The sequence below is a fragment of the Haliotis rufescens genome, unplaced genomic scaffold (genome assembly GCF_023055435.1).
Source record: "Haliotis rufescens isolate VD_foot unplaced genomic scaffold, xgHalRufe1.0.p SCAF_3, whole genome shotgun sequence".
NCBI lineage: Eukaryota > Metazoa > Mollusca > Gastropoda > Lepetellida > Haliotidae > Haliotis > Haliotis rufescens.
The window spans coordinates 52,599,924-52,613,457 of NW_025964001.1; the positions used below are offsets into that span (position 1 = coordinate 52,599,924).

A 13,534-nucleotide genomic window follows, 5' to 3' on the forward strand; every position below is an offset into this window, starting at 1 on the left:
CGCCGCTTTTAGCAATATTCCAGCAATATCACGGCGGGGGACACCAGAAATGGGCTTCACACATTGTACCCATGTCGGGAATCGAACCCGGGTCATCGGCGTGACGAGCGAACGCTTTATCCACTAGGCTACCCAACCGCCCCTTATGTAATATGGATCAAGGTAGTGTGAAAGTACTTGGGGAAAATACAATATTGTGCTAGAAGATTTAGGAAAAATCACTGTTGCAGTAAAGAGTATTTAAGGAAACAATGCTGGTCTATTGGATTGATGTAAAGAGTATTTAAGGAAACAATGCTGGTCTATTGGATTGATGTAAAGAGTATTTAAGGAAACAATGCTGGTCTATTGGATTGATGTAAAGAGTATTTAAGGAAACAATGCTGGTCTATTGGATTTATGTAAAGAGTATTTAAGGAAACAATGCTGGCCTATTGGATTGATGTAAAGAATATTTTAAAGACACACAATTTGATAAGAAGTTGAAATGAAAGGTTTTGGAGGAAGCACGATGGGTTTTGATTTAATCATGAACTCCAAATTCATGAACTTGTAGACTTGATAATTAACCATTGTTTGTAGTAACATGAAAACATGGCCATCTCATGAATTAATGATGTTGTTGTCCATGGTCGTTGTTTAGTATACACAGTGAGTATTGATCGGATCACTCCACACACTGTGCTGTACATTATGCGCCCCCTCGTAGGCACCTGACTGGACATAAAATCTGATCAAGTTCCTGTGCTAGAGACCACTTCAGCTAAACTCCACACTGTTCACTGTACTTTATGTAGGTAGTCATGTATGTTAGAAACCACTTGAGTTGAGCTCCGCACACACTTAAACACTTGTATCGTATATCCCTGTATATCCCTTGTCGCAAAAACTACTCAGTCCCTCTCTTTGGTATGGCTGTTAGGTCAGGGACGGGTAACTCAGGTATCTGGGTCGGGTAGGTACTGAGTAGGACCCGGGTACCCACAGGACTACCCGGACCCGTGGTTAGTCATATGATATATTGTTTAATGACAAATATTATCTAGAACTCTATGGTTACACTACAAGTCACTAATGTTCGCATTTCTTTCTGACTATGCACCCATTCCTCCTGATTTTTCATGTGGTTGAATAAAGATATAACTTAATTCGACTTCAGTGTATGAATGACCAGGTTGTTTAATACATGTATCTGAATACATTTTGCCAGGGCTATTCTAAACATTTCCCAATCAGACATTTTGAGACATCTCCTGAGACCTACAGTGGGTACCTGGGTAGGGTCGGGTAATAGGGGGGCAGGTACCCGGGTAGTAAATTTGGACTCATCCCAGCCCTAATGGCTGTTATGGTCCCAAAGTGTCATTTTTTTGTCAATCAAATACTAAAATACTTATTATGTTCAAAATATCTGCAATCCATGCCTTTTTCAGCCTTCCTCAAGAATAAAGATTATTTAAGAATTGGCCTCAATATTTTCTTGCATTTTATGGAGGTATGAATGAAAAAATGGTATGCACACTTTGTAAATCCATATACTGTAAATCGTGAAATTAAGGCATCTCCAAAAGAATGCAACCGCTGGTCCCTAGCCAAAGATGCGACTCAATATGAATGCAACACCCCCTCCTCTCAAGCATCAGTGGATTTATATCTAGAGAAAACGTCCTCTCACTCACTCATAGGGGTGGTTGGGTGGCCTAGTGGTTAAAGTGTTCGCTCGTCACGCCGAAGACCCGGGTTCGATTCCCGACATGGGTACAATATGTGAAGCCTATTTCTGGTGTCCCCCACCTTGATATTGCTGGAATATTGCGAAAAGCAGCGTAAAACCATACTCAGTCAGTTACAGGAGAATCCTCACTTTAATCCAACCTTACATTAATCGAATCACACACCAAATAGCACTGCTTATTAGCACAGAGTAGAGTACTTCCGCTAAAACAATACATGCGTGCTGGCTCGTGTCGGCCTTTGACGCAGTCGCAAAGAACAAAGACACCGTGTTGCATGGGTGGCGTCTGTCTGGACTTGGCAGGTGTTATCAGTGATGACATAGAACTCTTTGTCTTGACCCCAGTAATGACAATTCACAGGATGTAATTAGTGTTTGAATGACATTGTTTATATACTTGCTACAAGTGCTGCTCAATAAACGTACAGTGATGTGGAATACATAGGTAGTTGTTTGTTTTCAGCGTATGTCTAAGTTGGTATTTCTGCTATCCAAAATGTCTTATTGTTGATATAAATGCGATGTTTAGTTAAGCGAGCAAAGACCACTCGCATTTTTCGCATTTAATTCATGCTCGCGTTAATTTCAAGATTTACAATACCTGGTGCATTCCAGTTTTTACATTTCCTTAAATGCAAATATATGTTAATGTCAATTCTCATAGAAATAAGTCAACAATAATAACTTCACAGATTGCATATTTAATCAGTAACACACAAAAACTGTCGACAACGATAATAACTCAGTGACATCGTTCAGCCCAATCACACATGCAACACAAGCCAATCACACATGCAACACAAGCCAATCACACATGCAACACAAGCCAATCACACATGCAACACAAGCCAATCACACATGCAACACAAGCCAATCACACATGCAACACAAGCCAAGGAAACAGAGGAAATGGTCATCCCCACGTTGGCGTGGCCTAATGTTTGTTGTGTTTATGGAAGCTAAAACACAAAAATTATTGCTTGATTAGCCAATCAAATGCCATGGAATAACTTGCAATTTATTGTGATATAACTGATGTAACACTGGAGCATTAGACCTCACTCACTCACTCACTCACTCACTCACTCACTCACTCACTCACTCACTCACTCACTCAAATACATTATTATCTCAAATAAAAGGGTTTTTTTCAATCACTTTCGTTCACATAAAAAAAATCCTTTTATCACTGGCATGTCGTTTCCTGCGAGAATGTTTATCCAATGTTGATCAATTGTTTGCTTCTTGTGCTTGGTAAACACACTGAAGAGGTATTGACCATCATCGCTGCTGTTTTTCCTGTGAACCAGGCTCCTATCTAGATCCAATGGCCCAGGTGTTTACTTACCTGTCTGCTTGAAGAATTACCTTTGTTCTCCAGGATCCATTGTCTGTTCCCCGGTGGTCTGACATGGTGTCGAGCAGTGCAATAGAATGTATAAACAACAAATGAATATATACGTCCAAGTCGGAATAATTTCATTGTGTTTCTCATAAATAGATGAGTAGCATGGTGATTTCTTTTCTCAGTTTGTAAGATGTTGATCAATGTGAACCAAGTCTATAATAAATCAATGGCTTGTGTTTTAAGATGCTTCTGTTTATGAGAGTTATAATGGAAAGTAGAAATGATCGATTGCTGATGAGTTGGGTTGCCGCATTGAGTGAGCAATCATTCAACAGCAGAGATTCTGCTGCTTATAAGTAAAGAGTGAGTGAGTGAGTTGGGTTTAATGTCGCTTTTAACAGTATTCCAGTTATAAAACCTTTTCCATTGATTTTGAAAGTTATCAGATGTGTTCCTGTCAATGGGAATTAAACTTTGATGATTTTAATAATTTTAGAAACATCATCCTGGGTCACGTTGTTAGGTGACGTCATTGGGATAAGGATAGGTGACGTCACTTTCAATAGTGATGTCATCTGGTTTGTTCTATGAAGTTTCCATATCTGTGAAAGTGGGTCAGTGAAATTCATGCTGATTGCACTAAATGTTTCAAAACTGATATTGTTGTTTTTATTTTTTTGATAACAAATTCTATCCATTTTAGCTATGATAACGGTAACTTCAGGGCATTATCATTTGCAGAATCCCTCAGTCTTTTTATCTACCCTCGTTCTGCAAATGGTAATGCCCTGCAAAATAGGGTTACCCTTATATTATAGGGGAGGGAGGGGCGGTAAGATGAAGGGGGTTATGAAAAATCACAACTGGGGGATCTGCAAAATATGATACAGTCCTCTGACCCTTCTCCCCACCACCCCCCACCCCCTGTATTAAATGACCAGTGTGGTATACTTATGTATGGGGTATCTATAATTGGGAAAATCCATACAATGCATATTCTTGATTCTGCCCGATTCTGTTTGTTCTATTACATCAAATCCTCGCCGACCTGTGAAGATCCGGGATAGAATAGGTCTTTAACAACCCACGATTGCCATAAAAGAAGACTATGCTTGTTGTAAGAGGCGACTAGGGGGATTGGGTGGTCAGGCTCACTGTTTGGTTGATGCATGTCGTAGTATCCCAAATGTGTGGGTTGATGCTCATGATGTCAATCACTGGATTGTCTGTTCCAACTCAATTATTTACAGACCGCCATTATATAGTTGGATTATTGCTGAGTGCGAACGAACGAACGAACGAACAAACGAACGAACGAACGAACGAACAAACAAACAAACAAACAAACAAACATAGATCTCCCCACATGCATTCCCCTCAGATGCCAGAACACACAATGAGACCAAAGAGTGAGATTCTGTTATGCTTCATGTGCTTTAGTCAGGATAGCTACATAATGGCATATGAGGGGATATCTCATTTGGCAAAGAACTTTCTTGAGGGTATATTATTTCGTTTTGGTCAAATATTACTGCCATTGTTCTTGAATTTAGAGAGACCTATGACAAGTGTATGGGATGGCCCAGACTTGGTTATTTACAGGGTGATGGAATATAGCTTGAAATGGCTGACTGCTTTGTCAAACAACAAAATCTGTTTCGGTGAAAAATCAATTGCAAACAAATGGAATTGTGTCATGAGCTGATTGATGAATTGGTTATGAACTGAATGTATTAACACTATCGACAGAATTATGTGTTTTCATGTATTTGGGGGTTAGTGAGTATTTGATGCGCTGAAGTTTCACCATTTGAGAAGTCTGTTGAACAAAATCCCAGGTTCCTTCTAGAAATGGTCAGTGCGAGGTATGTTCCCAAGCTTGCTTGTGTTACATTCCCCGAGGGCAGTAGATTTATGAGTAAGAGGACACAAACTGTGTGTATCATATATTCTGTGTGCCCCGTGGAACCCTCATTGTAAAAGAAACTTCAAACCTGGAAATCTTCTAAATTTTCACTGTATTTGAATACAATGTTTGGTAGATATTTAAAAAAGCGGGGCATTTGGTTGACAAAAAGGATGCTGCTTTCATTAATTAGTTTGATCAATATCATTACAACTTTGATTTTCTCTGCGTTCCGCTTACCAGGCAGAATCAGTTGTCCTGTATGTTCACAGTTACAAGACTTGACTCAGAAAGAGAGTGGCATGGAAAACTATTTTGTGTTCACAATGTTCATAAACATTATATTGGTTTTCAGTGATGTGCAGGTGATGCATGGAAATAAATAATTCCAAATAAAACAACTGTCCATCAAATAGGCTAATCAATAACATCCACAAATCTAAAACCACTTGTCAAAAGACTGGTTCCATTAAAATAGTTGAACAATTCAAGGAGAAGGGATCAAGCAAAAGATTATTAATGGTAAATGTGCACTTAGATTTTAAATATTTTAGCTGAACAATATTGTTTGCATGACAAACGTCGTGTGATGACAGAATTATTTATGTAATTCTGACATTTTGAAATGACCTTGACCTTTATTCCAGAAAGAGGAGGAGAAGATGGCAGAGGTGGACCACGAGAACAAACTGCTGCTGCAGAAGATGACGCAGATCATGAGGACGCACGGACGCATTGACAACTGGAACCTGGAGCATGAGCCCCGCAGGTCAGTTATGTGAAGGTCACCTGGAGTGTGTGAGATGCAGGTCAGTTAGATGAAGGTCACCTGGAGTGTGTGAGATGCAGGTCAGTAATGTGAAGGTCACCTGGAGTGTGTGAGATGCAGGTCAGTTAGGTGAAGGTCACCTGGAGTGTGTGAGATGCAGGTCAGTTATGTGAAGGTCACCTGGAGTGTGTGAGATGCAGGTCAGTTATGTGAAGGTCATCTGAAGTGTGTGAGATGAAGGTCAGTTATGTGAAGGTCACCTGGAGTGTGTGAGATGCAGGTCAGTTAGATGAAGGTCACCTGAAGTGTGTGAGATGCAAGTCAGTTAGGTGAAGGTCATCTGGAGTGTGTGAGATGCAGGTCAGTTAGATGAAGGTCATCTGAAGTGTGTGAGATGCAGGTCAGTTAGGTGAAGGTCATCTGGAGTGTGTGAGATGCAGGTCAGTTAGATGAAGGTCTCATGGAGTGTGTGGGATGCAGGTCAGTTAGGTAAAGGTCACCTGGAGTGTGTGAGATGCAGGTCAGTTAGGTGAAGGTCATCTGGAGTGTGTGAGATGCAGGTCAGTTAGATGAAGGTCACCTGAAGTGTGTGAGATGAAGGTCAGTTAGATGAAGGTCATCTGAAGTGTGTGAGATGCAGGTCAGTTAGGTGAAGGTCACCTGGAGTGTGTGAGATGCAGGTCAGTTAGATGAAGGTCTCATGGAGTGTGTGAGATGCAAGTCAGTTAGGTGAAGGTCATCTGGAGTGTGTGAGATGAAGGTCAGTTAGATGAAGGTCACCTGAAGTGTGTGAGATGCACGTCAGTTAGATGAAGGTCACCTGAAGTGTGTGAGATGCAGGTCAGTTAGGTGAAGGTCACCTGAAGTGTGTGAGATGCAGGTCAGTTAGGTGAAGGTCACCTGGAGTGTGTGAGATGCAGGTCAGTTAGATGAAGGTCACCTGAAGTGTGTGAGATGCAGGTCAGTTAGGTGAAGGTCACCTGGAGTGTGTGAGATGCAGGTCAGTTAGGTGAAGGTCACCTGAAGTGTGTGAGATGCAGGTCAGTTAGGTGAAGGTCACCTGGAGTGTGTGAGATGCAGGTCAGTTAGATGAAGGTCACCTGAAGTGTGTGAGATGCAGGTCAGTTAGATGAAGGTCACCTGGTGTGTGTGAGATGCAGGTCAGTTAGATGAAGGTCACCTGGAGTGTGTGAGATGCAGGTCAGTTAGATGAAGGTCACCTGGAGTCTGTGAGATGAAGGTCAGTTAGGTGAAGGTCACCTGGAGTGTGTGAGATGCAGGTCAGTTAGGTGAAGGTCACCTGGAGTGTGTGAGATGAAGGTCAGTTAGATGAAGGTCATCTGGAGTGTGTGATTTTAAGGTCAGTTACGTGAAGGTCACCTGGAGTGTGTGAGATGCACTTTGGATACTTGCTATCCTGGGGAGAATCCTAGGAAGAATAGATCCAACTGCTTATTGTGAAAGAGAGCTGGAGAACATCTGGTTGTCAGACTCGATGACTTGACTGATTGCATTTCATCATGGTTTGATGATGAAATCATTGCACATGCTCTCAGTGGTGTAAAGCAACATTCACTCACTACATTCAGTTTCTCACATGTGTCAGGGAGTTATTCCACCATTATTATCAATATTCTGGCAATATCATCACTGAGGTTAGGCGGTAGGGGGAATAGAAAAAAATGGGCTTTGATCATTGTCCCATGTAGAATATTAAACCTTTTGGTGACAAGTAAATGCTTTAACTACACAGCTACCACCTTCACATGTGTGAAACTAAATGGAATGATGGTCTGAGGATTTCTGTTACTGTAATGTCTTGTGTAAATGCAAGCCTCTGTTTCAGCCTGAACTATCCCTACAAACATAAGCAGCTGGAGAAGATTGCGGAGGAGAACGTCACCATCGCTCGTCGTCTGGAAACTGTACAGCCGATATACAACAAAGATGACTGGGTGAGAGGGAGATAGTCATGTATAGTGATTGTTGTTTTACATCTGGAACAGTAAGACACAAGTAAATAAATAACAGACTGACTAATCTGCTGCAGTCAGATGGGCTAAATCTTTTATTAAATCTGAATTATCTCTGCAGTTGTATACATTTCTTAATAGGTATTTTTACTTGATCTCAAGTTTAAATAATGGTGCATGTGGCCTGACAAAGTGCATACTTAATTTATTTATTTAATTTGATCAAAATCAGAATTCTGTTCATTTCTCTGCATTCTCACAAGGTGAATTTATTTGTCATTGCAGTTTCATATGCGTGAAAGTTCACTTAATTGTCAATAATCACTATAAGTTTACAGCTTTGTGTGTGTATGTTGAAATCTCAACATTTTCAAATAAATGGGCAAAATACTTACTAACCCCTGCAAATCTGAAAACATGTTTGCAATGCTGTAGGAGGAGGAGTACCAGCAGCGTCGCTACCTCATGGACCTGTGGGCCTACTCCACCAAAGACTATGATGACACCCCCCGTGGCAAGGCGAAGAGATCGGTAAGCTGCAGCACCTATAGTCAAGTGATGATGTTAACTGTCTGCATTGGTGGTGGACTTCTTAAATCTGTGTTGTAGTTTGATGATAACCTTACTTAATGAAATATGTCTTGTTGTGTTGTCTTGTTGTGTTGTCTTGTTGTGTTGTCTTGTTGTGTGGTCATGTTGTGTTGTCATATTGTGTTAAATTGGGATGATGACTTTGATAACTAACTGTGCAATCTGACCTGTGTCTTAGGGTATATCATGTGCTGTGTCCAAAATAACAGTGATAGGCCTTTGGTCCCTAATTAGCTTCCTGCTAAAAAATGAAAAGGTCTGAATATATATTATCTTATCTTATAAAAGAAATAGTAACCCGTCAGGATTCGGAGTAAGAATATATCAGAAGTTACCCAGCAACAACAATGACATCAGTCACTGGATTGTGTGGTCCAGACTCGATTATTTACAGATTGCCAGCTGTAATATTGCTGAGTATGGCATTAAACAACAACAAACAGAAAAACAAAACCTACCAAACATTCATGTTTCACGTGAATAACATCCATCAACAGTTACTGTACACAGATCCATGGGCCAGTTCGTTTAAACAAAATACAAATGTCTCCCGCCTCAAACTTTCTAAAATGTGGATGCAAATTTAACAGTTGAATCAGTGTGGTCTTGTTCAACTTCTTTGTGCCATATAATGCAAAATTGTTTCATTTCATCCACAGAGGGGTGAAGATTCAGATGGCAAGTATGATTCAGATTTTGAGTCAGATGATGATGATGCAAAGAGCAACAAGCTACCGTCCATTGTAAGTTGAAAAGGAAAATACAGTATCAGTCACAAACACAGCTTTCATTTTGTCTTTATCCAATATTGTTTGCCGCTAAATTATGTTGGAGCATGGCTGTCAATGCAATACTTGATGCTTGTGTAGATAGTGTTGTATGGCTGTCAATGCAATACTTGATGCTTGTGTAGATAGTGTTGTATGGCTGTCAATGCAATACTTGATGCTTGTATAGATAATGTTGTATGGCTGTCAATGCAATACTTGATGCTTGTATAGATAGTGTTGTATGGCTGTCAATGCAATACTTGATGCTTGTATAGATAGTGTTGTATGGCTGTCAATGTAATACTTGATGCTTGTATAGATAGTGTTGTATGGCTGTCAATGCAATACTTGATGCTTGTATAGATAGTGTTGTATGGCTGTCAATGCAATACTTGATGCTTGTATAGATAGTGTTGTATGGCTGTCAATGCAATACTTGATGCTTGTATAGATAGTGTTGTATGGCTGTCAATGCAATACTTGATGCTTGTATAGATAGTGTTGTATGGCTGTCAATGCAATACTTGATGCTTGTATAGATAATGTTGTATGGCTGTCAATGCAATACTTGATGCTTGTATAGATAGTGTTGTATGGCTGTCAATGCAATACTTGATGCTTGTATAGATAGTGTTGTATGGCTGTCAATGCAATACTTGATGCTTGTATAGATAGTGTTGTATGGCTGTCAATGCAATACTTGATGCTTGTATAGATAGTGTTGTATGGCTGTCAATGCAATACTTGATGCTTGTATAGATAGTGTTGTATGGCTGTCAATGCAATACTTGATGCTTGTATAGATAGTGTTGTATGGCTGTCAATGCAATACTTGATGCTTGTATAGATAGTGTTGTATGGCTGTCAATGTAATACTTGATGCTTGTGTAGATAGTGTTGTATGGCTGTAGTGTGTATAACTTGATGCTTGTATAGATAGTGTTGTATGGCTGTCAATGCAATACTTGATGCTTGTATAGATAGTGTTGTATGGCTGTCAATGCAATACTTGATGCTTGTATAGATAGTGTTGTATGGCTGTCAATGCAATACTTGATGCTTGTATAGATAGTGTTGTATGGCTGTCAATGCAATACTTGATGCTTGTATAGATAGTGTTGTATGGCTGTCAATGTAATACTTGATGCTTGTATAGATAGTGTTGTATGGCTGTCAATGCAATACTTGATGCTTGTATAGATAGTGTTGTATGGCTGTCAATGCAATACTTGATGCTTGTATAGATAGTGTTGTATGGCTGTCAATGCAATACTTGATGCTTGTATAGATAGTGTTGTATGGCTGTCAATGCAATACTTGATGCTTGTATAGATAGTGTTGTATGGCTGTCAATGCAATACTTGATGCTTGTATAGATAGTGTTGTATGGCTGTCAATGCAATACTTGATGCTTGTATAGATAGTGTTGTATGGCTGTCAATGCAATACTTGATGCTTGTATAGATAGTGTTGTATGGCTGTCAATGCAATACTTGATGCTTGTATAGATAGTGTTGTATGGCTGTCAATGCAATACTTGATGCTTGTATAGATAGTGTTGTATGGCTGTCAATGCAATACTTGATGCTTGTATAGATAGTGTTGTATGGCTGTCAATGCAATACTTGATGCTTGTATAGATAGTGTTGTATGGCTGTCAATGTAATACTTGATGCTTGTATAGATAGTGTTGTATGGCTGTCAATGCAATACTTGATGCTTGTATAGATAGTGTTGTATGGCTGTCAATGCAATACTTGATGCTTGTATAGATAGTGTTGTATGGCTGTCAATGCAATACTTGATGCTTGTATAGATAGTGTTGTATGGCTGTCAATGCAATGCTTGATGCTTGTATAGATAGTGTTGTATGGCTGTCAATGCAATACTTGATGCTTGTATAGATAGTGTTGTATGGCTGTCAATACAATACTTGATGCTTGTATAGATAATGTTGTATGGCTGTAGTGTGTATAACTTGATGCTTGTATAGATAGTGTTGTATGGCTGTCAATGCAATACTTGATGCTTGTATAGATAGCGTTGTATGGCTGTAGTGTGTATAACTTGATGCTTGTATAGATAGTGTTGTATGGCTGTCAATGCAATACTTGATGCTTGTATAGATAGTGTTGTATGGCTGTCAATGCAATACTTGATGCTTGTATAGATAGTGTTGTATGGCTGTAGTGTGTATAACTTGATGCTTGTATAAATAATGTTGTATGGCTGTAGTGTGTATAACTCGATGCTTGTATAGATAGTGTTGTTTTGCTGTAGTGTGTATAACTCGATGCTTGTATAGATAGTGTTGTATGGCTGTCAATGCAATACTTGATGCTTGTATAGATAGCGTTGTATGGCTGTAGTGTGTATAACTTGATGCTTGTATAGATAGCGTTGTATGGCTGTAGTGTGTATAACTCGATGCTTGTATAGATAGTGTTGTATGGCTGTAGTGTGTATAACTCGATGCTTGTATAGATAGTGTTGTATGGCTGTAGTGTGTATAACTCGATGCTTGTATAGATAGTGTTGTTTTGCTGTAGTGTGTATAACTCGATGCTTGTATAGATAGTGTTGTATGGCTGTAGTGTGTATAACTTGATGCTTGTATAGATAGCGTTGTATGGCTGTAGTGTGTATAACTCGATGCTTGTATAGATAGTGTTGTATGGCTGTAGTGTGTATAACTCGATGCTTGTATAGATAGTGTTGTATGGCTGTAGTGTGTATAACTCGATGCTTGTATAGATAGTGTTGTATGGCTGTAGTGTGTATAACTCGATGCTTGTATAGATAGTGTTGTATGGCTGTAGTGTGTATAACTTGATGCTTATATAGATAGTGTTTTTTTTTTGTAGTATTGCTCGGTGTTACAGTAGAAAGAGTAGATTTGTAGTTGCATGAATAATGTTATAATTAGTAGCAAATTCAAATACTGGTGGTTCCGGGGTTATGTTTTCCCTATTAATATGTGGCTAGAAGTGAAGGGAAAATATAGTTAATTATGTTATTTCATAGTTCATAAAGTTGAAAAACAGTAGAAAACTTACCTATATATGAAAAGAATAAATGTTTGAAGTGCTTATATTTTTAATGCTCTATAGGTAAGGCGAGGTGAAATTGAGTTTAACGTCATGTTCAAGATTATTCCCCTTTTATAGCAACATGCATGCACATGTGTGTCTGTGTGTGTGGCTGCTTGTACTAGTCCGGACTGATGCCAATTTATAGTGCTAGCCCACTGAGATACCAGTTTAACATCAATACCCCACTCAGACACAGTATACTGACTCCGAACCGACCAGTCCTTGTTTTAGTCCCTTAATGCCTAGTGCATCTTTTAATGTCTTTTGGTATGACGCGGCCGGGGATCGAATCTCGAACCTTCTGCTCTCTGAGCGGGCGCTCTACCACTAGACCACGGAGGAGGTCTTAAAGCTCTATAGGGTTGTCTCCCTTGATTTGTTGAGCATTTGGACAGCTTGTGTTTCATGTAATGGTTGATCATTCAAACACTTCATCAGCAAACTTTATTTGTTTTACTGATGCATATCATTACTAACTGTGATATGTTCCTTTATTATTTATAGCCTTGATGTGTTGAAAGTAGAATTTACTGAATAAAGTAAAACTGAAAACTATACACAAAGATGACATTAAAGATTTTTTAAATAAGATTTTTTATTTTTTTGCACACTTTTATTTTTGTATTTGTTTGATCTTTTATACATTTCACTGTCATCAGACTTTATGTTGATTTGTTCCTTATATTTACTTGAATTATGAATTACATTCTCCTGTAATTTCTATTTTTCATGAAGGATGAAAGTGACAAGAAGAGTGATACCAAGAAAGAATCTCAGAAGAAATCCAAAGACGATAGCCATGTCACCAAGCTTCCAAAAATCAATGACAAGAAAAAGGTAAATTATTTTTAACTAGATCCATGCTTATCTAAATATACAAATAAACAATGAAGCTAAGTCTCAGTCTACTGGCTACATTAGTGAAGGAATGGGGCTACAAAGGATGACCATCACAGGCCCTGCCTGGCTGATGTAGTGTAAATTCACACCCCAGTTTTGTGCTCACACCATCGGATGTTACAGTGGCAGAATCGGGGGGGGGGGGGGGGGGATGTTCAAGGGGTTCGAATGATTTCAAAGTCACAGATGGCCCCCAATGACTTTCATATAATATAATGATAGCCTTGAAATTTAAAATCATCAGTTTAGATACTCTTTCATCACATTTTGAATAAAAAAACTATTATGAAAAAAACCCTGAAGAATTTAAATTTGAAACCCCTAAATATTTCCCTGATCTCCTGGGTCCACTTCTGTGATAGAGACATTTGAAACGAGTGAAAAACATTAATGGATACACGTCTCTAAAAATTCTAAATGCATGCTTTAAATAGACATGTTATAAACTTC

General features: G+C 39.1%; 1 protein-coding gene across 3 annotated transcripts in view; it reads left to right on the forward strand.

The window, feature by feature from the left end:
- Positions 1–13,534, forward strand: part of LOC124141953 — a 150,657-nt gene that overhangs the window by 24,020 nt on the left and 113,103 nt on the right. For all 3 annotated transcript variants that reach the window (XM_046510148.2, XM_046510149.2, XM_046510150.2), the window contains exons 3-7: positions 5,637–5,758; positions 7,605–7,713; positions 8,167–8,262; positions 8,982–9,065; positions 12,920–13,021. In XM_046510148.2, coding sequence (XP_046366104.2) covers positions 5,637–5,758; positions 7,605–7,713; positions 8,167–8,262; positions 8,982–9,065; positions 12,920–13,021 — 513 coding nt within the window. The remainder of the gene's footprint in view (positions 1–5,636; positions 5,759–7,604; positions 7,714–8,166; positions 8,263–8,981; positions 9,066–12,919; positions 13,022–13,534) is intronic.